Source organism: Paramormyrops kingsleyae, chromosome 7, assembly GCF_048594095.1.
Source record: "Paramormyrops kingsleyae isolate MSU_618 chromosome 7, PKINGS_0.4, whole genome shotgun sequence".
In the NCBI taxonomy this organism is placed as follows: domain Eukaryota; kingdom Metazoa; phylum Chordata; class Actinopteri; order Osteoglossiformes; family Mormyridae; genus Paramormyrops; species Paramormyrops kingsleyae.
In genome coordinates, this window is record NC_132803.1 from 12,439,080 (window position 1) to 12,465,070 (window position 25,991).

Genomic DNA, 25,991 nt, shown 5'->3' on the forward strand with positions numbered 1-25,991 from the left:
GATCTGTGATCTGATTGGCCGCAGCACTTGCTCTCGTACCTTTTATTGGGGGATTGCGGGTCGAATAGGGTAAGTTACGCTGCCCCCTAACTGTATGGGCAGTTACTTCTATCAGGCATGTAACTGTAATTTCATTGTTGTTGTTGCTGTTCTTCTTTTTAATAATATTAATAATAATAAGAATGGAATTATTAGAAGGAAGATCACACTGTGACCTGGGGGGTTTTCCACGAAACAGTATCTCTCAGTTAGCTGGGTTAACTTAGGATGGAAGTCATGATTGTCCAGTAAGAGTTTAGGTAATGAGCATTCCCATTGGACAATCATGACTTCCATCCTAAGTTAACCCAGCTAAGTGAGAAATCCTGGGGCCTGTTTCAGGAAGCAGGATTTCTTGCTTAGCTAGATAAGTTGTCAGATTTAAGGTAGTCTGGGCTAAATTAACTTTATCTTTGTTCACTCATATTTACCCCAGACTACCTTAAATCCAACAAGTTATCCAGCTAAGCAAGAAACCCTGCTTTGTGGAACTGGCCCCTGGTGTTGGGCAGTTGAACTGGTTTGGATTATTTTCCAATATCACTACCATCCCTAATAGAAAAAACACAACTTTACTATCTTAAAAGTCATTTTAAAACAGCTCAAAACTTGGAAATATAATTTTCCCATAAAATCTTCCTTCTCTTAGTAGGGAACTGACCTTTTGGGATGTGCAAAAATTTGGCCAAACAACATAATAACCTCATTGGTTGCGGAGTATAAGAATTGCTAGCTGCGCTATTTAATTTTGGCCTGAAATCCGAGCATTGCCAAAGCCAGCAGCCCAGGACCACAACTGATCAAACGTAAGCATTATTAAACTGGATTGCAGCATAAGAAAACAACAACTGATTCAGGGGTGGACTGGCAACAAAAACCACCCTGGGAATTTGCTGCTTACTGAGGGGGTATATTTTCCTTGGTATATTTTCCCCTGATGAAGCATCATCCATTAGGCATCACCTGCAGTTTACCTTGAAACACTCTGGGAGTGACCTATGAGTTGGGCACACATGGTAAATAGGCTATATAATACCAGGGTTGCAGAAGAAAGACTGGCCCTCACATAGCTGGCCCACCTGGAAAATTCCAGAACTTTCTGATGGATAGCCCACACCTAAATTGATTTAAAAGTGATATATAACCATTCTGAATGTTTCCGCTCTTGCTAAGGTTTGGTATGACATAATATTTTTTTTTCTAGCTTATAATTGTTGTTGCCATGGTGACATTGAGTAGAGGAACTGATTTTGTTTTGTAAACAATCACCTCGCTTACTTGCTACAAAACAGGTGGAAAAGTAATCATGGAGCTCAATTACATATTGGATGTTATTTGCTCCCAAATGATACCACATGTTAAACATGCTTTTCTGAAGCATGTAGGTCATGGAGCTGCATTTGCTTTTGATAATCAGCCCAGTGCTCCTTCCAACGATACTATGAAAACTCAGACAGATCTGTCATTCGTACCTTATGAAGACCTGATTTGCTTTTCTGGTGACTGATTTGATGACAAAAGAAATTGTACTATGAGCTTGTAGGGAAATACAAAATCATACTTGTATAAAATATTGAATAACTATTCTCATGTTAAATGTTTCATTTGATTTTTTTTTTGGTACAAAAGTGCTGAGATGATATACCAGAACATACTAGGTCTCTATTACACAGTGCATGAAAAATTGAGAAAACATGGGTGTGGTCCAGTGAAAAAGTTAGGCCAGCATGTGTCTGGTACACATTCAAGCCATAAGGTTGCCCAAGGGGGAGGGGGGACTATGACCAGACACTATTAGTTCCATGTTTCACCACACTTGAAAGACACGAGCAGAACAGATCCACCAGTGCAGTCATTATTCATGTCTGGTCCTGGTGACACACATGTTTGTGCAAATATGTCTTTGCTGCCAAACATGGAGTCAAAAGCATGCTCATTGATGGATGCCTCAGGGTGATGAATGTTCCCTTGCCATAAGAGGCTCCAAGAATTCCTCATCACCCTGTGAAAAAGCAGACACTGGAAATGCAGCTGATTTCAGAATACCTTGCAGGCTGATGAGACCAGCCCAAGTACCAGGGGAGTATCCCACAAAGCAAGGGGTGTTCCACAAAACAGGATTTCGGGTTAGCTTTAGCTAAAAGTCATGACTATCCAATAAGTTTAGGTAAAGAACATTAGAAGTAATGATCGTCCAATAAAGGTTTAGGTAAACAGCATTCCTATTGGACAATCATGACTTCTAGCTTAAGTTAGCCCAGAAGAGAAATCCTGCTTCATGAAATACCCCCAGGATTTTTTCTTTAGCCACATAACTTAAGGCAAATGTATGTATTGTCCATTAGGAACTTACCTCCCCTCCTATTGGACAGTTTCCCCCTTTAGGCTTAAGTTATCCAGCTAACTGGGAAATTCTGCTTTGTGGAATACCCCTGGGCATGCTGTTTTCACTCTATATTTAAAAAGTATAAAAAATGAAGAGCTGTTTCTCCATTACAGTCATAAATGGGGCTTGAAAAAGGCCAGGGGACAGAAAAAGAGCCTAAGGTGGTGGTGAATCTGCTGTCAGGCCAGCCCAAAAACCTGGGACTGTCTGAATCACATGACCAAACCCATCAATCACTTTGCAGGAGCTTTAAGGTTCTGTGGTACATTTCAGTCTGACAGATCTAGTGTTTTGGGATTTGTGGCACAAATAAAAGGGTGGGTCCCGCTATGGGCCTTTGGCCTGGAAACCCAGTGACATACATCAGAGGTGACTGGAGATACTTATTAGTGTATATAGCATTAGCACTAAAGTCCAATATAACAAAATTTGCTCATGTACAAAACCTCAGTTTATGCAGAAGGTGCAAAAAAACAAGTTTGAGGAGTACAGACACACGTGTACAGAACCAGGCTATTACTCTCTACAAAAACATCAGCCCTATACACAACCAAATTTCATTATAGTGTTTGGTCATAAAGGGAGTTTAACACAGATATACCATAATGAATCAAGCAGCCTGACTAACTTCTGGTTAAGCTTAAATGTGATTAACTGTACAGACAGATATTTCATATTGAGACACAACAGGTCTGGAGATCTCTTCTACAGACTACGAAGGAACTGGTCTGTTCTGGGTTCCCAAGAAAAGAAACAAACTGAAAACTAAATCCTTTATTGTATTTCAGTCAATCATACATGTTTCAAACCATGGATGAATGCTGGACTTGCTATGTGAAGACGAGGTTGAGAAGGAGGTCTCAAAACACCCCAGATTCGGTCAGGAATGTGTTGGCCTCCAGGAGCAATGCCTTCACATAGACACGAACCGTGTAGAAGAAGGTGAGAAAGTCCTGTGTACTGAAGACGGTATCTGCAAGGGCAAAGCCCATGGTGGAGGGGATAAAGCCTCTACCGTACTCCACCATCCAGGTTCCTGCGCTCCACTGCACAGACGTGGCATCTCCTGCTGCATGTCGGATCGTGTCACCTGGAGAAACAGGTATGCCATTCTAACCAACTCGCCTACAAGTCACATGATTACTCAATCAACTTTTTACATATCGTTATCAAAACTTCTAACTGCGCATTATTGTAGCATTCTGACTTGGCCTCACCAGGATAGTACATTTCACTCTTTGTGGTGCCTTCTTTCCACTGCCGAAATGTCCCAGAGATGACCGTGTCTGATATTTCTGCCCAATAGCGACCTGATGAGTGGAAGAAACAAAAAATAGTAAAGTTTCCAATATCAGCAAACCAATGTTATAGGTTAGATAGATGGGAAACGAACAGGAATGTAGGATTCAGGTACTATGTTTCCTAGTGACAGGTTTTACAAAGCATGTCCCTGTGGTTCTCACCCGAGTGTCCGCTTGTGTCTACTGCGGTCCCAAAGAGCAGGACGTACTCCGTCAGCGAGGCGTGGAGGAGACACATGGAACCCATCCACCCACCCGCATTCACAAACACCCACTGCAGGTCCTCATCAGGCAGGATGTGTCCCGGGTACTTCCTGCGCAGCTCCACCACCACTTTGGAGAATGCCTGATCTGGGTCCTGGCCTGTTACAAGCACAAAATGTACAAGGACTCTCATAGACCTAGAACTTGTTCTAGTGATATGTGGTCAAGGCACGGATAAAACCAGACACCAACAGTATCCAGTAAGATTAACATTTTTTTTAAGCAACACATTTTTTTAAATAGAAACGTTAAGTTTGAAACGATCACAAATACGGATTTTATTAAATATTTCATAAAAGTATTACTTTAATCAAAAATAAATCCAAAGTATAATTTATTGACAGCTGTTTGCTAAACGGCAATCTAATTGACATCACATTAGACGTTCAAAAACATACAGATGGTTTACTGTTTTAAATTATTACTCTTAAAAGCAGGAATCTGGAACTTAGGGAGTGCGGTCAGGCCATATAGTCGATGGATGTTGCTTTCATTAGTTGAAGAGAATTCCTTGACATTAAGAATGCTTCTTTTCTATCGTTAGCGATTATGGAAGTTGTAATATTAGCGTGAAAGTTCTGCAAACGTAGCGGAACAAACTTATTGACATTTCCAAAGGTTTAACTGGATGGTCAGACTTTGCCAACAACCTTGAGCTGAAATTCGACCGCCCACGCAAGCGGTGATTAAATAAATCTTCCGATCACTATACGGGACAAAATTCCACCCCCGACACAGCCAAGCCTGACAGGCAGTCAGCTCACCTGGTGGCTTCCCCTGAGTGGCTACAAATCGGGCAAAACTCGGGCGTTTTACCCTTGTCTGAGTATATAAAATACAATGCGTACTGAAATCTGACGCGCCCCTCCCAAAAGCCAAGTACTAGGCAACAGTTATCGAGTATGGGGGGCTTGCTGAAGATCGGCGTGCTAAAATTACGAATATGTGCAGCTTTACATGCCAGTACTTGCCTGCGTACTGTTTGGCCAGTTTAGCGACATCTTCCTTGTTAAACACGTACTGTTTACTTTCCATCCAGTACCGCAAGTACTGGACGACCAGCACCAAGACTCCGAGTGTCAATGCGAGTTTTAAAAAATTTGTGATAAAACACATATTTGGCCACCGATTACATATAGTTATGACTTATAAACAACTCAATGTAAATCGAAATAATACAACGCAAAACCCCCCAACAAGACACCCAACCACATCCACCCACTTCATTGAGTCTCAGCAGACCAGCCCATGAGACCAGAGGGCGGGCTCTGCCGCGTGGAAATGACGTGTTATGAGGCCAATCGGGAAACCAAGGCCACCTCGGCCAATGAGGTCGCACGGAATATCTCGCGAGCACTGTCCGTCTCGCGGATGAAAAGGTAGCCCAAGATCTTTTTTTGTTGAATATGCTCCAGTATATATTTTAATCGAAATAAGCAGGCAACTTTTCATAAGTAAAAATGCAGGATTCAGGTACTATGTTTCCTAGTGACAGGTTTTACTTGCAGTAAGTTTGTCCTTACTGCAAGTAAGGACAAACTTACTAAAATACCTCATGCTATTTAATTATATCTTTTGGATTATATCTTTGTGAATGTAGCTACTATTTTACTATAAAACTGAATAGTTTTTTTTATTTTACAACACATTTCGGCTTCAGATCTAAGATCACAATGTGCGCCATATGAAACTTAAATTGCTATGGCGTAAAATATTTTGGCATCAAGCGCAGACCGTAGGCTACATTTCGCAATGCCTGAGTTGTGCACCGCTTGCACCCTACAGGTGCGCCGATGACTCCGCCCGTGCCAGATTGAAACTAGCGCCAAGAGGAACGGCGACGAATCAGGGGCGATAACTGAAGGTCTCGGGACAGAGCTGGTGCGAGCGCGCCCCCCCATGTCCTGTGACTATACAGCGATGAGCAGCGACCGGCAGAGTTTGTTTGATCCCGGAGGTAAATTTCCTCCACGGCATCTCAGCTTTTTGGGTTTTAAGGGTTTGGTGTTTATCAAAACAGTGAACCGGTCGGTTAGTTAGCCACCGAAAAATATTATAACGAATGCTTCTTACGTAAAATTGTCTTTCCAAACATATGTTTCAAGCCGTTGTATGGTAGTGTGTCTGTAACACTTGCTTAACAACCCCCCTTTGACATGTTTCGGTGTTGTCTATAACATAAGCTAGCCAACCGACTTATAGCACTAACACTAGGCGGCCACAAACTCGTGACAGGCGGATGAGGAAGGAAAGGCGAGCGCCCTCAATGTTACGGCGGGCTGGTAAATCACAGGAGTGACCGGCTTACTATCAGAGAAAACATGTAGGCGCCTTTCATTTTGTTGTTTTACTGAGACAGGGTAAACTTCAGGCTTTAAGAAGGGTGAAATTAATTGGATACCGCCACCTTACTGACCCATATAGTTTGGCCGAGTATAATAATGTCACCGCATAACGATGGTGAGTTTGGCTAGTAAACGTGTACAATCACCCCTGGGTACACCGTGGTTAAGTCGCCCAGGACCCTGCAGGTGGGCTAACTTAGGTGCCAGTATCTTTAGCGCATTTATGCAGTTCGAGTGTTAGTCTAAATAGATTTTAAGCTTCTGGCATGTAGCTCTAAGTCTCGGATCGTTTGTTGCTCGGGGTTTGTTAAGATCATCAGCACTTGCGCTTCAACCCGCTGCGTGGATCATGGATCTTGGTCTCCGCCCATCGGATGAAGCGGCCCTGGCAGGGGCAGATTGAGAGACCTCCGGAGGAGAACGTCCCTCGACATGAGCCCACCAATCCGCTTTGCCCTGGCAGTCGGAGGGCCAATGGAGAGGTGAGACCTTTGTTCACGTGATCTGGTAGTCAGATGTGGCAGCCTGACTTTGCTATGATGAGCTGTGAAGTGCTACTCAGCTGAACTGGAGATTCACCTGATGATTTATTAATATTTGAATCTCTACAGTAGGCTATTGGGTTACTAGTACAGCTCCTGACTGAATCTGTGCTGACCATGAGGTTGAAAGATGTATGATGGATGGATAGTACAGCTCAAAAAGGAAAAAAGAATATAGAGAAATATATGTGTAGGCTCTCAGTTGTCCAGGACATGATAATCTTAAGGGCTTGAATCGAAGGCAACTGACTTCTTTTTCAACTTCTTGAAAATGTTTCACATCTGATCCGAAACGCTTCTTCAGTTCTAAATGTGTGAGCCAGCACATCAGGGCAAGACATGTACATCTATACCTGAAGGAGAAGGGACACTCCTTTGAGGATACAAATGTGCACATTTTGGACAGGGAAGACAGGTGGTTTGAGAGAAGAGTAAAAGAAACCATCTACGTCCAGTTGGAACCACCATCACTGAACAGAGGTGGGGGCTTAATTAAGACACCAATTATCAGCCACCTATAATGGAGTCTTGAGATCCCTTCCCAGGCAACTTAAACGTGATGGGCAATCACCTTGGCTCAGGTGGAACCAAAGTTTCACACCTTGATCCACACCTTGCCCCAGGTGACCCTAAGGACCCGTTGGACGCAGGGTGTGTCAAGGACCACTTTCAAGACTCCACTAGAGGATAAATACCTGGAACTCCCCATCAGTCTTTTAGAACTGAAGAAACCTTTTGGGTTAGAGGTGAAACGTTTTCAAGAAATTTTAAAAAGTCCAGTTGCTTTCGATTCAAGCTTTTAAGAACATAGAGAAATAGCTTGGAAAGGCACGCTTTCCGAAGTATCTTTGTAAGTATTGGTAAAACTTTCTGTGATTCATTTTGGCAAGTGTAAATTGAAGTATAATATAATTTTAAAGAATGCAGTAAAGTTTAAATCATATCTTTGCAAAAAACTGAAGAAAGGAAGATAAGAATACAAATGGAAACAGTAGTGTCATGAAATTAGGGGGGAGGAGTGGGAAGGGGATGACGGTGAGGTTATTTGAAACCCTGCCAGATGTGTGGCAGCCCTTTTAGGGTTGTTGGGCCACCACACACATCTATCACGTATTTATATCAGCAGTCTGCACGAAAATGCTTTCGTCTTGTCTCTGTCACAACAATGCTTTTTTTTTCTCAAATTAGGATAATTTGCTATTCAGATGGCGCCTACAGTTACCAATTTTGTTCGTCCTAACAGGGAAAACATTTTATATTGTTCAGATTTAATTAGAGAATTGTTTATGCATTTTTTATTTAAATGTTTTGCATTGAAAGTTAATTGGTGTGATGCAAATGTATAGACAGCATCAGATTAGTTTGAACTACCTTTTGAAAGTTAATTCATGTCTTTCCTTGGGGACAGGGGGAACAGATTAAACAAGCAGATATGATTGTGCCCGCAAATCACAAATTTTTGTCAGAGTAGAGCATTTTCATGTGCTGATTATCCCATATCTGGAGTTTTTTTTCCTTTTTTTGTTGCTGTGTTGTTAATTTCACCCTGAGCTGGACAGAGAATGGCTTGACTTGCGTAAATATCAGTGGTTCAACACTGAACAGATGGGTTGGAGTCAGCACAGTTCGGGCATTCAAGCATTCAGGTGAGGAAAATGCTGTTTCCTCTAAAATCTTCCATCTCAGTTTTTGCCCTAGATTCACCAAAGGAATAAGAGATTGACTGCAAATGAATTTTATTGCAGGCAACTGAGACTAATGCAGTGGCCTCTATGTGAAACCTCAGCTGTGTTCTGGCTCTGGGATTTTCCCTCTACTCTTTACTGCTAGTTCCTGACATTAAATGATTTTTAATGTAACTTAGCAGTGGCAAAGATGAAAGTGAAATCTAGCCAAGCAGTATTGTAGATAGTAACATAAATTCATACAGTTCTGTTATTATTTTATTCATCCATTTTTTTTAACCATTTGTCTAGTTTAAAGACAAGGTAGGGTACACCCTGGGCAGAATATCAGCCTGTCACAGACACCGTTGAACACTATGGGTAATTTAGTTATGTTAAACCGTTAGGTCACATTGCCACACAGTGAAATATTGCACAATTCTGATTAACACTTTATTTCCAATTAGTTTATACAGTACCTGGCAATTCAGCAGTTTAAAGCTGATTTATGGGCTTTGTCAGGAATCTCATTTGATGTGAGCTTGGCTAATGCTGCCTTTTCTGTTTGCTTTATATGGAAGTTGCTATTAATTTTTATCTTTCACTGATGCTTACTTAGTGATATGCAGTGAAGTGTAACTGGAAAATTGCTCATTCATTCATTCGAATGTCTGTTTGCTTATTTATCCATCTATCCATCTATTCCTCTAGCCATCCATCCATCCATCCATCCATCCATCTAGCAATGCAGCCTCCTGCCTAGAGTATCATGTAAAATGTGGCAGAAATTGACAGGAATGGGTTGTATGGGGCTTTTTCAAATGGTATGCATGTTGGGTTCGTGAAAGCTTTTTCTTTTGTTCATGAAGCGAATTACTTTTTATAAATATTTTTCTGTTGGTAAAGTTTCTGTGTTTTTTGTAACAGGTGAACCCCAAGTACGAAAGCACCTTTATGTTTGACAATGATTACCCTGCTCTCCAGCCAGATGCACCAGATCCTGGTGAGTTAGAGGTTTTCAGACCTGCGGAGTTAAAATCACTTATCAGTGAATTTTGTCCTCTTTTATTATTATCAATATTGCATGATGCATTAACTGGTTATGTAATTCAGTATCTTTGTTTTCCAACACTTCATACCATAGTCAAACGTTGTTTTAGTCAAATGCTGTGCTGCAGTGACAGCCTGTGTTTAGTCCTCTGGGACTGGGCCCTGCCATTGTGGAACGTTCATTTTAGGGACTGAAACAAGCTATCATGCACTCTGCTGGTAGCAGTGGTAGAAATGGGGTATTGAAAACCTGCTGAGAAGTGGGATTATGTTGTGCCACTCATTGGTTTGTTTCACCCAGTTGGAGCTTATAAGTAGCAGACAACGAGTGGGTTAAACCAGTCAGTGACTGAACGCACACTGTAATCCCACCCTTCAAGATTTGAAGGCCGATTCCCCTTGCTCCCTACCTACTGGGTAAAATGTGTGGAGATTGCTTGACAAAGGCAGGGTGCATAGCTCAAAGGGTCTAAAAATAAAATTTTGCCGTCTGCAGACTGGGCTTCCTGCCAGTCAGTCAGTAAGAGAGCAGCTCTAGTGAACTACAGTGTTAAGGCCAATTCATACTTCACTTTTTCGTATGTGCTTTCGGTCGTGGACGAGGGGACGTGACGCAAATTTTATCAGGGGTTGGCTGTGGATGACTATGGTCAGTGCGTGCGTAGCCCAGATTTTCATGTCTAGCGGATACCTTGCACGCCTGTGCATGGACTGCACATGTGCAAGATAGGTATTTCCAGTAGGTGGCAGCATGGGCTTTCACAGATCAGCAGTCAGTGATGAAAGAGGAGAGGAAGAATAGATGATGATGATGTTGTGCAGGTATTTGAATAAAATGGAATGAATTGCATGACATTTGAAATTTGTTCAAACTTCATTTTCGAAAAAAGTGTTCTCTTTTTTGATTGTATTCCGGCATTTTGAAATGTTAGCCGAATGGGTGGTGGTGGGGGGTGGGTTAGGGTCCTGGCTAATTTTGTCATAAGGATTTCAAAATATTGTGGTGTTCTTTATTATCATGATCCTGCCCAAGCCCTGACTAGTAACTTTGAAACTGTTCATAAAAATGTACCCATTTCACTACACTGATTTTATTTGTTTTGATTTCAATACACCTGTTCTCTCTTGATCTGTATTGCTGTATTGATGCACCGATGGCAACCATCTGCATCTGCAGGCAAATGTAGTGAGAACACAAGCTGCTGTGTGGACAACTATCCCCAGCCCAAAAGCGCATGCTAAAAAGTGAAGTATGAACTAGGCTTTAAGGGTTGATCATCTTGAGTTTTTCTTAGTCTAACACTGTGCTCTGTCTGTTTTCAGGCCCCGGTGACCATCCTCTCTTCCAGGCAAAAGCTGCCAAAGGGGTTTGGTGAGAGGAAGTAGTTTTTGTTTTTAAAGCCTGGTCATTTTGGATAAAGCCTGAAGTGTCTCTTAGTGTGTACATGTACATTCTATGTTTATGCTTGTTTTTATGTACGTGTTCGTGAATTTTCATTCATATTGGTACCCATGTCTGTATTTATAGTTGAATTTCACACTGGTGTTGTCGTGATACCAGCATTTTTGTTTCACTGTCAACACTAACTCATGGATTTTGATATTTTTCCTTAAATGGGGGAAATACACTACATTTTTTTATCTTTCAACCATGGCCCCTTTTGGGCTTCATGTTGGATCTGAAATAAGTGGTTATGAGTCGAGCACGAATGTTTTTGATGATATTCGTTACATATGCGAGTTGGTCAGTTACAATAAAATTTACGCGTAATACTCAAAACAGCAGGTTGGGCATAATTTTTTCTATTAATATTAGTAGTTCGATTAACGGTCTGCTTGAAGTAATCGGCGAGTTCGGGTCACTTGTGAAATGGACCAGGGGTCTCCAACAATGTTTTGCTTGAGGGTCAAATTCCATGCGCAACACAAAGCCATGGTCTACTTAATCTGAAAGGATGGGGCAAATGCATCCCAACCACTGGTGTGCAGAGACTTATGGAGGAGCAGGGGCAAAACTCTTGGGAACGTTTCAGAAATGTAACTAAAGTCTGTACTAAAACAGTCCTTTGAATGAATATTAAAAATTAGCTAATGCAAAAATCTTTATTGTACTTTGTTGTTTTTTCAAGGCATTAATGATAAAATCTTTTGAAAACTTAAAATCTTGTCTAACTTATAAAACGTAAGCTTACAAAATATAAGCCAAATTGTTTGATATCCTACATAATGGTATGCAAAGGAAATAACATTTCTTTTACTTTTCTGTTCATTTTTTAAGTTGTTTCTGGATTTTGTAATAAAATTCTCCCCATAGACATCTTTGAATAACTCCTGCTGTAAACATGAAACAGAAGTAACAATTCTCTCTGAATTGATCGCGTGGTCCATATTCTGTTGTTTTGGTCCAGATGTAGAACCGAGTAATTCGGTTGGTGACCACTGCTGTAGCTATGAATATGTATATTACTGCTGCAAGAGGCATAATAAAATTAATAATTTTTCCCCCAAATTGCTGCTATTGTACCGTTTTCAAAACTATAATATCATGATTTTTTCCCAGTATTGGTTTATTGTGCAACCCTACTTCACACTGTAAACTAGATGCTCGTAGTGAAGAATGATGTTAAATGTAATCTTTACCAAGCCTCCACATCAGACTTAGTGTTAACTATTTTGCATCCGTTGTCTTCTGTGTGTAAGGCTTAGATCTTTTCTGTGTAGAAAAGTGTGGTTCCTATAGTATTATGGGTTCTTTTGCTACCCTGCCCAATGTTTTTTGTTTTATGATTAGTTATTTGTATGTATTTGTGTTTAATCAAGTAATATTAAGCATGACAGAGTGCTTTGTGGTAGAGACCTATTTTCTTGAATGTTTCAATTTCTGACCTCAGATATGTAATGCTGGTGGATGATGTCATCTGTGTGTGTTTGACACTCCCTGAAAGTGCTACAGTGTGCTGAACTAAGCAGGCAGTAATTTCTGAGTGACTTTGATTTCAGTCGACTGGAACACATACCATGTCTGCTGATTGCAGGGAGCAATCACTTGATGTGCCTGACATTATGTTTTTTCCTTTGGGGCAGTCGTGACCCGGAATCTTTAAAGGGAAGTCTTTATGGTAATGTTCTTATAGTTGTACTGTTCAAGTTCCTGCAGGGGTAGGTATAAAGAGTTCAGATTTACTTGTTTTTGTATGCATTCAGTGAATGAGTCTCTCACATCTTCACTGTTTGACATGCAAATATATCTGCACCTCAAATAACGAATATTGCAATGCCAGTAAAATGAAGTGTGTGTCATGGTATAGGGTGTGTAGGTCTGTCCAAAGGGGAGAGGAACAGCCTTTGCCTCTTAGCATTCTGAAAGGGTAGTGATTTGCATTAAAATGGTCTCTGTGGCTCTGTGATGAGACCGTGAGTTTGAATCTGATTCTCTTGCTCATTTGCGTCCTCCCCGTGGCGCCTGCAGAGATAAAAGGGAATTTCTGGTGCTTGGCGGACGTGCCAAAGACTGCAGGATCCCCCATTAGCAAGATAAGGGTCGTTAAGTGGAACAGAGTTCTTTGGTCTTTGCTTTCTGAGAACTGTTTAACCGGAGGGGCAGTGGTGAGTTGTCTGGCTGCAAGTCTAGGGCTCCCATGGTCCACTCGTCTGTTCTGAGAGTGGTATTTGCATTGACATTGACTGCATGTTTGCTCTGTAGATCATTGAAATATGTTTAAATGTGTTTTTTTTTATAAACAAACACTTTGGAAAGGCGTACCCTTCTACTTCCTGATACTCACTTTCCCTTTACTTGGTATTTTAAAACACTAGATGGCGTCTCAGTGTTATGAATGTTTCTTAAAATTAGGCTGAATTAGACTTGTTCAGTTCATTTTCTGTACCGCAGTATAAAATATTAAACAGGAGAAAATACTCTAAGAATATGCCCTCAACCTTCCTTCGGTTAAGTCACTGCATTTATTTAAATTTGCTGTTGTCATTTCTGTGTTTTGCGTGGCCAGGGGAGAACAGGGCAGCCAAATTAGTGCAGCGATTACATTGATTAGTGTTTTTGGGGAAATTATAAATAGTGTTGCGTGGTGTGGACTGATTAATAGCATGATTCACTCATTACTAATATGACACAAAATATGGAGAAACCCACATCAGAACCAGGCCGTTTCTCCTGTTGCTTCAGACTTAGAAAAGTAGAAACACATTTTGGATTCTTGTTGTGAGATCAGAGTTGCATATTGTATTTTCAAAGGCTTTGAGCTGTGTTTTTAATTTAGCAAAATATATTAAATTCTTGAGGTATGCAATTAGTGTATTAGAAACACTTATTTCAAGTAATAAGTTGAATCTAGAAAACAATCAAGGTTTAATACTATTTTGATGCTAGAAATAACTGTGGCATCTTTGTATAACATGTGGTGTTTTCAACTGTTTGTCTTGGAGCAAGGTGATGTGCTTCCACCCCTGGTCTGACATCACCCTCCCGTTGATGCAGCTGAGTGAGATCAAGACTGTGATTGACAGATGGGCAGAGCTGATTGAGGAGCTGGGCCCCAAGTACCCATGGGTGCAGGTGATTGTGCTTCTGAAAACGTGTGATACCATGGGGCCTAATACATCACCCCCCATGAACTTGGACCCAACAACACAAGCTCTGAAAAGTTTCTTATAATGTGATCCGGTTTGAGGGCATTACTTTGCCATGATTTTGTCAGACTGGAATGAAATAACCAAACAAAAATGTGTGCTGAAAGCTAAATTTGCCACAACTGGCACTGTTGCTGGGTTTATGGTGGGAAAAACGCCCCTTTCCTGACAGTCTGCCTAATTAAAAAGTCCACAAGCCACAGGCAGCTAATTTGGGATGAGAGCACGGATGTACATATAATCCAGGGTTTAGCTAACACAGCATTTGGAATAGGAACCACAGTGAATGATGCAGCTCTGCTTCCAAGTCCTGCCTCATCCATGATTTGTAACTCCAGTCCTGAAATGCTGGAGAAGGGATGCATTGGTGTCCCTTGTTGTTGGTAATTGGATCGCAAGGGAATGAGGCCACCCAACCGTCATCTTGTATGTTCCTTTTGCAGCAGTGATCAATTAAGGATCCAACACGCTTGCATTTCCTGGGTGACCTCAAAGCAGATTAACACCCCTTTAATGAAAAGCCAATTGACTCCAAAGCACTGCAACCATTGGAAAAAGATGGTGGCTCTTGGCTCTAGATACAACTGGGGCTTGGTCAGGGTTTTTTCTTTATTTTTATTTTTGGTGGAGTGTTCCAGATAAGGAGAGGCTCTTGTTGCCTGCAGTTGTAATTATAAAAGTGTTAAATGAATAGAGTGAATAAACTGATTAGATTTTCAATAGGAATGGCCTTGATGTCTAATGGCACTTTTCCACTGGCATACAGGAGACGACCCGTACCCGGGCGGTACTGTGAAGAGAGAGTAGTTACAGGATAGTTCCAATTCGCTTCGTTTTTCCACTGCAGAAGGGTCGACTCTGTAAAGGTGTTGCTGAGTTTGGTGAGCGACAGTTACGTAAAACAGAATAGACGCTTATTTACTGTTCAGTGTACATCATGATTTGCTATGTGTATTATTAATATTTTTTTACTGCGTGCTAATTTCTGCCTGCACGTCTGTGAGAATCACCCTGTTATGCAAGTATCAATGCTAGCGAAATTAGGATTCATTTGTGAAAATTTGCATTACAAATCCATTCCATTCAGCTGTTCTATAGTAGTTTTTTAATATGTTGGAAATTTTTCAAGTCTCTGCTAGTAATTATCAGAGCCGTGTCAGCATGGTTATGGCTTGGGTACGGCTTGCGTACTTTGCAGTGGATAAACACCAGCTCACTGTACGGTTGGGTATGGCTCGGTTCTTGGTTACAGTGGAAATGTGCTGTAAGAATTCCCATCACAAATCACTTTACCTTTAGCATGCTTTTTTTTTCTCTTCTCCCCCTCTTTCTTTTAGATATTTGAAAATAAAGGTGCTATGATGGGGTGCTCCAATCCTCACCCTCACTGCCAAGTAAGTTGCTCCTTCTTGTCCCATCCAAGTTCCCTTACTGGCTTTGGTAAGAATGGAGTATAGCTAATGAGGTCTTTTAATGTCTAAATAATAAAATTTAATCTGATGATAACAGATGGATCTTAGGCCATTGCCTTGGCTGTATTACCACTAAATTTATTTATTCAAAACCCCTATGATGCTTTATGTAACTAGATGTCTTAATCTAGATTTAACTTCTCTTTTGAGTCTATGCTCTTGATTCAGGGTAAATGTTAGTCATTAAAGCTGAGCTTTATTAACCTTTTGTACTTAAGCCCCTCTTTGGTGAAGAATAAAGAAAGTTAGTGTTTCCCACATGTTTCCATATGGCAGCCTGTTAAGGACAGGAATCTTGCAGCTGTTCTCTGAACTCTAAAGTTGTGACGTTTAGGCTGAAGTAAGCAGTGGCCAGTACTGTAGGTGAGGTCTCAATAGTGTGTGATGCTGCCTTTGCATGAAATCCTGGGATGTGCCTGGGATGCACATACCCAGACACCTTGTTAGCACAGCAGTAAGAGGTTGTGGGACCAGCTGGTGTCAGTCAGTAGATTTACATGCGCAGCTAAGTTATGGTTATAGCTCGACTACATATATATATAAAAAATTAATGGGTGCGTGGACAAATGAAGTGACACAAGCTTTGATTGTGATCTGGTTGGAAGAACAGATCCAACAAGATCAGGATAGCATAACAAGAAAAGCATTTTGTATAATATACTATGATAGCAGAGTATTGAAAATTTTTCAAATATTGCAATTTGATTTTATTGTAATAAATATTAAATATAAATATTTATGAAACAAAAAGGAGTTCAGCATAAATTTCTCACTAACCAGTCTAGGATTGATATAACATCCTGATATAAGGATAAAAATGATTTATTGTCTTGGAGAACGCATGCAGCGCTCATGCAAACTTTAAACTGATTTTTAAACATACTTGATAATTTTGTAAATTAATAATCATTAAAATTGCAAAACTTGCTAGGCTTTTATTCCTATGACAGAGTAAAAATATTTTATCAAGACTTAAACTCCCTGCACTATAATATTCATACCAAATTGAAGCTAAGAAAAAGCCTGATCTTAATCTAGCTGACTAGCGACGTTAGAATTAGCTTTGCATAACTTGCAATGCTGGCATTAATATCGCACACCGTCCAGTCCTAATATATACTAGTCATTTTTCAAATTTAGTACAAAATAGCCCGCTTTGTTTTGTTATTTAGCGTCGGTACCAGTTTTTACACCAGTGGAAAACCAACACCTTGGAGCACCAAACTTTTGGCACCACCTTGAAGTACCAAGAATATGGTACCTGGTGTAATGGAAAAGCGCCCTTTAGTTGAGCAGTGAATTGGACAGCTTTATAGCACTGTACGTTCTTTACTATGCTCCATGTTTCTTCTGTTACTTCCGGTTCAAAGCCTGGGGGGGGAATCTGTGGTGCATGCACAGAGCGCCTAGGCCAGTTGGAGTCCGACTGAACGTTTATATGCAGGAGTAAATGGACTCCCAGTCACTACCTGGGTGTCTTAGTCCGACTAAGAGAAACTCGATTTAGTACGACTTCAGTTATACCAACCTGTATACATGCACTTTAATAGTCCGGTTTTAGTCGCACTAACACAATAATTTTGATTTTCTTAGTCACTGCATTTACATGCACACTATGTCCTTTGCTGAATGAATTACTGTGCACTTTTGCTGGTTGAATGTCATATTCCACTTTCTACCCAGTTTATAATTGTGCCCAGGTCTTGTTCGTAAGCTTTCAGCTGCGTTTTCCCCATTTGTTACACTGCCTCATTTTGTGCCAGAATCTGTGTGTCATTTCTATTAAAATAGTAACACACAATCCCATGGTACTCCAGTAATGATTTTGGCCTGACCACTCAGTGCCCCTCTGACACATTGCTTCCTATTTGACAGCCAGAATTGTATTTTGTCATCTACCTTGGGTCCCAATTGTATTTAGACAATTGTTTATGTTGAGCTATATCTGAGCTTAATAAAACATTACTATTGTGCAGCCAGCAGGCCTTGCAGCACATTGAAATAGATTGTTAGGTAAAAACTTTTGTTTAATGGGTGTTTGGGAAGTATAATAGCCTTCATATCTATTCTTGTGACTGAAATCAGGTTTAATTGGCTTTTTTAGTTCTATCCCCTCTCATGGACTGGGATAGTCTTGGTATGGTTTAATTTGCAATAATGGTTTTCTCGTTTTTATTGATAGTTAGTGATTTCTGAATACTAACTTCCCTTAACAGCAGAGGAAAAGGTAGCTCATGTTCCTGAGATTTATTGGCTTTCTGATTACTTAAACGCATTAGTACATTAATTTTAGATATTCTGATGTTGGGTACAAGGTGGTGTAATCTGTGCCATTTTGCCCATGTCCATTTCAGTAAATACCTGTTCAAATATTAATTTAATCCATTTTTACTGTTTACATTAACAATCCATTTTAATACATCAGAAAGCTTTTAGTTTTATCTTCTGTAGCTAAATTAATTTGTCTTTTCTCCTTTGATTTTCAGTTTGTGATTTAGAGCACAGTGTTAGAAAGCCCTTTGCATTTGAATGTCTGTAGAGTATTTGTTTTGATCTCAGTAGATTACTTGTAACAACAGCAAGATGCGGGGACTGCTGAGGACTACTGGTCTTTGGTGACCTAACTGCCTTTCTGGTTATCCCTGCGGTCCTTCCCTTCCATATCGTTTTAATTAGACAGAAATGGGCCCGGTTGTGGTGCCCATTTCTAGAGAAGAATGTCCAGTGAAATGGGTAACTTAAGCCATTTTACCACAGACACAGCAGTAGTTTCTTTGCCACAATGGTCAACAGTCAGGTAACCCAGCACTTTTTACTTCTCTTACCGATTATGCCTGCTACCAGGTGGCTGTCATGTCACCAGTGTTCCGGGCTCATCCACAGTCCTCTGTGGTACTTCCCCCAGGCTTACCACTGGGGGGCAATATATTGCCTTGAAAGTGGCATCTCTTAAAGGCTGCCTGAGGCTGGCCCTCGCCGCCTCGCCACCTGTTCCCATTTTCCTACTTAAAGAGCGTTTCAGAGGAAATGCTGCCAGGGTGTCCTTCACGGGTTGTGTTTGCCATAATTGTGGCCTGATTAGAGCACAAAAAGGTGCTAAATCTGCCCAAAATGGGAGCTGGCAGTTTCCATGATAACTGTGCCTCCTTGGTAAAACATACTTCCTCAGCAGAGTATTCTGTGTTGGTAAGAGGTACCAGTGTTGCTTATTGCTGCAGTAGTGATGGTGATAAATTTCTTGTGGCGTTGTCTTGGAAAACTTAAACTGATTAATCCTTACAGGTTATTTTACTCTATACATGCCAGGTTTTTCCATCCATCATTTTATCAGCATGGGCTGACTGTGCTTTAACATGACCTCTTCATGTTGTGGAGTAGAAACATTCTGGATTAGAAACATGCGCAGGGTCCCAGTGATGTGCAGCAGTGCTTGTATTTGGAGACGTATGATGGGGGGGAAATAACTCCCCATTGCCTGAAGTGTTCTGTGTGTGAATATGGTAATGGAGTTTTTGTAGATGCCCATTCTCCTGCTGAATCTGTCATCTGTTATTTATCTCATCTGGTAGTTGCTTGAAAGCAGACTTTCCCCTTAATTTTTAGAAATCTTGCAATTCAATTCAATGGATCTTAGTACCTGTCAAGGGTTCAGGTACATGGTTATGAGCCTTGCTTCTTAACTATAGTACCTGTTGCTGACTTTTATAGAAGGACAGACTTAACTATGCAGTGGCTTAGAGCTGGGCGACATGGCAAAAAAAATTATCACGATAATTTTTCCTGTATTGACAGATATCGATAATTATCAATATTATAGTTTCACAATGCTGTTCCATGTAATAATGTAATAATCAAAATAATAAAAATAACCCTATTCTGACAAATAGAATGAATACATTGAAATAAACAATATTAGTAAACAAATATTTATTTTGCAACAAATTGTATTGTTTACATACAAAATTCCCTTAAAATTATAAAAGGTTATTGATTTTCAAGTATTCAAATGAACAAAACCATATAATAATGTAACAATGTGCAAAACAGTATAATATTACAAATACAGTGGTACCTCGGTTCTCGAACTCACTAGGACTCAAATTTCTTGAAAGTCGAACAAACCAGTTTCACCTAGAACTCGATCTGAATATCAGAAGTCGAACCGTGAACGCTGACCTAATATATATAAATTGTACGGGCCAGGAAATGAGTCACACGGCACGTCTCTGAGCGGAAACAAAAAGTAACGCTTCAGTGTCAGCCTTGCATTTGCTGTAGTAGCAGCGCTTGTTGGTGATAATGCTATTTTATTGAAAATACTGTATCAGGTAATACACTGTACTTTATATGATTTTGTTAGCCATTGCTCACCAAAAAGTTACGTAATAGTTGTACAAATGTTACAGCCTAAAAGTTTGCTATTCACGAACAAATTAACGAATACAGGGTAATAATAAAAATAAACAATGGACCGGATTCAAAGTTTTTATTATCATGTACAGACTACAATGCAATTCTTACTTGAATGCCTTCTTCACAGACTGGACGATTAACCAAATAAAGCAGCGCAACATTACAGTAACTAACAATAAATAAACCACTAACTTACGTGTACTATTAGAGCATTTGTCATTTATTTACACTTTATTTTACAAGGTAAATTAACTGAAAACCAGTTCTCACTGCTTTACGTGATATTTGGGAGAAATAGCAGATAACGCATGGGAACTGCCTGGGATACAAACGTCATGCGTGTAACTAAACTCTTCAGCTAAGAAGGGCAAAGGTGTGTTGTCACGGAGGCAGTTCCAGTGTGTGCAGCCGGGTGAGTGGTCGCAATGCATCTAACCGTAATGCATTGCGTCAGAATCAGAATGTGTTGCTTTAAGCCAGCTCTGGAAGCAAGTCGAACGCACTCAATGACCGGAATGGGGAAACAAACTGAAACATGGACTTAATACAGAGGACTAATGACAACAACCAGAAACAGCTGATCACATGGGGATCCCATGCGAGGTTAACGAGGGGGCGTGGCACACGGAAGGAGCGGACGATCGGGGCAGGACAGGGGTAATGTTGGGATAAGATCTTAATCGTTTTAGAAGCCATTAAGAAAAAAGTGCTGCTCTTATTTTATCCTGTTCATTTTGTGTTTAAATGCTAAAAAAAAAAAACACACATTTAGGTGTAATTTTGGGGGGCCGGGAACCAATTAATTGGTTTTCCATTATTTCTTATGGGAAAAATTTGATCAGAACTCAAACTTTTTAGGATTCGATCCGGAGTCCGGAACGGATTAAGTTCGAGAACCGAGGTACCACTGTATGTTAAAGGGCAAACATAAAATAAAGCAGGATAGAACTGACTGCAACAAGTATCTATGGAAGCCCGTTTCCGCCACCAGGGAAAAAAATAATATAAAATTTCGACTTAAAGCTAGAAACTTGTTTCGAGATACTAATAACTTAATTTTCACGGAAGTAAGGTGGGGCGTTTTTAATGACAGAATTGTGTTGTCCAGTACACAGACAACGATGCACACCGATTATGAAACACGTAATCAAGCAATTCAGCTGTGGTACATTTGCTTTGTCCCACGGTGTGCTGCCTAAATCACACTTTACAACTTACTTATGGATTAATTTGTATCAATTAACTGTCAATATATATATGAAATGGAGCAATGGCATGTAATATGGATATGATGTATTTAGGCCTGGACGATATGGCAAAAATTTATATCACGATATATTTTTTTAATTTTGGTCGATACGATATAATTCCGATATCGATATGGACAATATTAAAAAGCCTCTGCAAACTGTTGTCTGCAAACTGAATTTGCAAAGTCTATAATACCTCCAGGCTCCTCCTATTAAAATTATATAATTTTTTTTAAAAATAAAAACAGTACAAAAAAAAAAGTTCACTTTTTATTTGTATTTAGCCTTTACAAACAAGAAATGTGAAATAAACTATCAAATAAATAAAACTCAGACTCAGCTTATTAACAATAATATATTTCCATTTAAACTAGAACAGGCTGATTATTCATATACAGTCGAACCCGGTTATGTCGCCGGCCTAGGGGGTTGCCAAAAAGCGTCGAGATAACCGATGATCGAGATAACCGAAAACCAATATGGCAGCAATATATTAGCATGTGCTTGAAATGTATTTATGTGCGTTAATAACTGAGAATGTACATGCACGGGTTTTTGGCATTGCCGTGATTTGTTTGACGCGATCGGCATTCTATAAATATGTACATACATCGGGGCCGGTTCTAGACATGCATATATGAGGGGGCAGACAGAAATGTGAAGGGGGCACATGGTGGCGACAAAGGCGGGAAAGGGGTGGGGTGGTGCTCTGGATAACTGTTTTTGTCATGTAATTGGATTGCACTTTGTCAGGCCTCTGCCCTAAGACCTGTCCAACTTGGGTGTCCCACCTGAAGGCTAAGCTTCTGCTGGTGTAGCTCTTAGGGTCACTGAGGCACGCAAAGCCCCTGACCACAGTAAGGTGGCAATCCCTCAGGGGGAAAACTGAAAAGTAAAACAAAAAATAAAATAAAATATTCCTCATCAGATTAAAAACAAGACATTTACCTTAATTGGATGGCCTATATCAAACATATTTGAACCCAACAAAACACTTTTCACTATTGCCAATATTACCAAAACTAAAAAGGGTAGGCTAAGTTATGAAAAAGAAAAAATCAATTCACCGAGTCTTGAAATATAAAACTGAAAAATAGGATCGGTCAGGGTTCATTTCACTACATGTTGTACTTGTTATAACTATGTATGTGACGAATAAAGAATCTTGAAATCACAACGAACAAGTCGCTCAATGAGAATGAATGACGTAACCGACTGGCTAAGCTGCTTCTAGCGCCAAGGTGGTTCAAATGGTACGATCCACACTAGGGGTGTCTAAAATCGTTTTACATAAAATTTTCCTACAAGGTGAGGTTCTTTCTTAAAAAAAAAAAAACCAACAAGAAAAATGTTAATACCCCCCCCCCCCCCCAAACTGCTATTTTTGTCTATTTGGGGGGGGTCTTGATCGGGGGGTACTGGGGGGTACAGTACCCCCCGATCAAGACCCCCCCAAATAGACAAAAATAATTCGAACCATGATCTCACTAGTCACTATGATTTTGACGAGAGAGATTGCTGTTTCCTCCAAACCTTCCGCAATCACGCAGCTCATTTCGCTTTGCCCTGCCTACTGAGAAACTGGCTCATTTGCATACTAACAGTGATTGGATGTTTAGCTGGGGGGAGGGTGAGTGGGGGATCTTCCGAGTGCTGCATGAGCCCGCGCACAAACAGAACGCGGAGGGAAAGAGCGAACAAGAAGTGAAACTTATCATCTCGTTTGTGCCTTTTTCAGTGGATTTTTCAGCTACTGTAGTAAATCTTGTCCATATTCAGTTTGTGGGTAATTATTATTTTCTTCCTCAACTTCTAAAAGTTTAATTTAAGGGGGCAGGACGTTTGCTTAAGGGGGTGTTGCCCCAGCGTAGAGCCGGCCCCGACATACATGTTGGCTAACAAAAGGCATACCACCAACTAACAGCAGAGATTTACCAGTATACAATAAAAATCACCGTCGTTTCTTGATACAAACCTTTAATTATATTCTCCAACATTGAAAACACAAAGATCGCTCACAAAATCACAAAAAACCTGCGGGGTGTACTGTAGTTCGTTTTCACAAAAAGCTAACCAGTGTCAAAATTAAATTCACGAGTCATTTCCCTCTGACGCAGCTCTGAAAAGTATCATACACGTGGTTACTATGGTTTCTTTACAAAGTCTAAAATGCTTTGTTGCTTTTGCTTTTAACAGTCTGCTTGAAAACAAATGCTTCAATATTATTTATGCGGTCTAAAAAAGTTTTACCTGGATCACGTTTCACAGCTGCGTTGTTCAGCAAATTACCATGCGAATGCGATTTGAATACGCGCTGTTTAGCACTTGTGATACATTTTTAAAAGCCGGTGAATATATATAATATTCAAATGTATATCGAAATATCGGAAATGTGTTTAAAAATCGTATCACCGTTATCGAAAAAAATTATATCGCGATATATATTGATATCGAATTATTGTCCAGCCCTAGATGTATTAATTAATAGCTGTTAGAGAGACAGTGATCTTGAAAATCCAAGGGGTGTGCATTGTCCCCCAGGTTCCCCTGATCCATGCACACTTCATAGGACATGGCTGTCTCATTTTGTTTCAGAGCTATTAAAACCCTTTAGTTCATTACCCCTATGCCATGTAATATGGATACAATGTATTAATTAATAACTGATAGAAAGTTATTCTGAAAATTCAAGGGGTGTGCATTGTTCCCTGTAGTCCAATGATCAAAGCACACTTCACTAGAAGTGCCTATCTTGTCTAGTTTTAAAGTTATTAACCCATTCATGTATTGTCCCATTGCACATTATTCGGATACATTCGAACATTTAAAAATTAGTTAAAATTCGTACGTAAAGCAATGTGGGAAACAAAGGGGTGTGCATCAGTCACCATGAGCCCAAAATGCTAAACCACCATGTCATTACAGCTGACAGCACCTATAAGATTAGCTATTAACACGATTTTGCACAAATAACGAAATGGTTTGAAGCGCAAAAATAATCGGTGTGCATCGTTGTCTGTGTACTGGACAACTTAAACATTAAAAACGCACCACCTTATGTGAAAACTTATTAAAGCTAGAAACTTGTTTCGAGATACTAAGTCGAAATTTCGGCTTAAATTTTGTATTTTTTTCCCCGGTGGCGGAAACGAGCTTCCATAAGTATCTGCCTCTATTCTTCATCTCTTAAAAACTTTTTAAAATTCTGAGGTAGAAAAGTATCTAAACCAAACAAAAAACACTTATTCAAAAAAATGCCAAACCATGGTTAGATTTTTTTTTTTGTCCGGCGCTGCAAAACGTCACCACGCGTCACCATGTCACATGGTACAAAATCCTCGCAAGAGCAAGACGACTTAAGACAGATTGTGCAGCACCTCTCAGCCGGCTGCTCAAACTGGAACCGCCTCCGTGACGACACAACTTTGCCCTTATTGGCTGAAGAGTTTAGTTACACGCATGACGTTTGTATCCCAGGAAGTTCCAATGCGTTATCTGCTATTTCTCCCGAAAAGCTCGTAAACCAGTGAGAACTGGTTTTTCAGTTAATTTACCTGGTAAAATAATGTGTAAATAAATTACATAAATGCTCTAATAGTACACGTAAGTTAGTAGTTTATTTACTGTGATGTTGCGCTCCTTTATTTGTTTAATTGTCCAGTCTGTGAAGAAGGCATTCAAGTAAGAATTGCATTGTACTCAGTACATGACAATAAAGTCCTTGAAATACATGTATTTGATCTTTTCCCTGGCAGCTATCTTTTTACACAGGGTCACTATACACAATAGTTTATTTTTTTTCCACTGCTAAAGGTTTGGATCAGGAGTTGGTTATTGTGAAAGAAGTAATGTGCATGCAGGTGATATTTGTATAGATTATCTACCCCCTTCTGGCAGTGCTGCCATTGTAGTCAGGTCTCGCAGACTACGAGGAGTAGAAGTTGTCCGACTGGGCTGCAGTCACTTTATACTCCACCCCTGCAGCCGCTGGCAGATCACACTCCACATCACGTCAACTGCAGACAGACCTGAGCCCAAGTCGAATGCACACATTGCTTCTTTATGGGAGGATGGGCAAAATTACAACGTCGTCGGTGTTTGGCTGTTGTGCTGCCGTTCAGTAAACCTCTGCTCGATAGGCCATCAAGTTGTCTGTCTCAGTGCATTCTCTAAAACTGAGCATACTTGGTTGATCGAGTTTTATAGTCTGTGTGTATCATCGTGATCGTCCTCATTTCTTATCAATAAAAAATCGATATCGTTTTATCCAGCACTACAGTGGCTCCATGAGCAGGGCACACAGATATCCAAGAGCTGTGTTGGGTGATGAGCTGTGTTTCTCTGTCCATGTGTTGAACCCCTGGTGATGTGGCATAGATCCATCTCTCCTACTTTCACCTTCCCATATTCTTTGTGATATATCCCCTCTTACTGGAACTCTGGCTGAATCTCAGCCTGGCGGCCAGTGCCAGGAGAGATGGTTTATTTACCATTTGTTAAGATAGCACTATACCTGCAGCTCAAGGGGAATCTGAATGTCCAAAGGAGCATTGGCACAAGCGCTGCAATCCCGACCAGGGTGAAGATCAAACTCATGACCTCAGCTACAGTATTGTTT

General features: G+C 40.3%; 2 protein-coding genes across 4 annotated transcripts in view; one reads left to right on the plus strand and one right to left on the minus strand.

The window, feature by feature from the left end:
- Window positions 1-3,184: 3,184 nt before the first annotated feature.
- sigmar1 (sigma non-opioid intracellular receptor 1) lies at window positions 3,185-5,243 on the minus strand. The gene is made up of 4 exons (XM_023808625.2): window positions 4,962-5,243; window positions 3,889-4,089; window positions 3,643-3,735; window positions 3,185-3,515 (listed from the first exon to the last, which is right to left on the minus strand). Exons 1-4 carry the CDS (start codon window positions 5,104-5,106, stop codon window positions 3,286-3,288), a joined length of 669 nt encoding a protein of 222 aa, XP_023664393.2. The 5' UTR covers window positions 5,107-5,243; the 3' UTR covers window positions 3,185-3,285.
- The window catches only part of galt (galactose-1-phosphate uridylyltransferase), an 84,603-nt gene continuing 63,850 nt past the window's right edge, over window positions 5,239-25,991 (plus strand). The window contains exons 1-7 of one of the 3 annotated variants that reach the window (XM_023808618.2): window positions 5,239-5,369; window positions 5,776-5,947; window positions 6,648-6,817; window positions 9,469-9,544; window positions 10,915-10,963; window positions 14,035-14,164; window positions 15,576-15,632. In XM_023808618.2, the coding sequence (XP_023664386.1) occupies window positions 5,890-5,947; window positions 6,648-6,817; window positions 9,469-9,544; window positions 10,915-10,963; window positions 14,035-14,164; window positions 15,576-15,632 (540 nt within the window). In that variant the 5' untranslated portion in view covers window positions 5,239-5,369; window positions 5,776-5,889. Of the gene's footprint in view, window positions 5,464-5,775; window positions 5,948-6,647; window positions 6,818-7,917; window positions 8,524-9,468; window positions 9,545-10,914; window positions 10,964-14,034; window positions 14,165-15,575; window positions 15,633-25,991 lie in introns of those variants that run through there. The other 2 variants (XM_023808620.2, XM_023808621.2) reach the window with 2 other exon arrangements.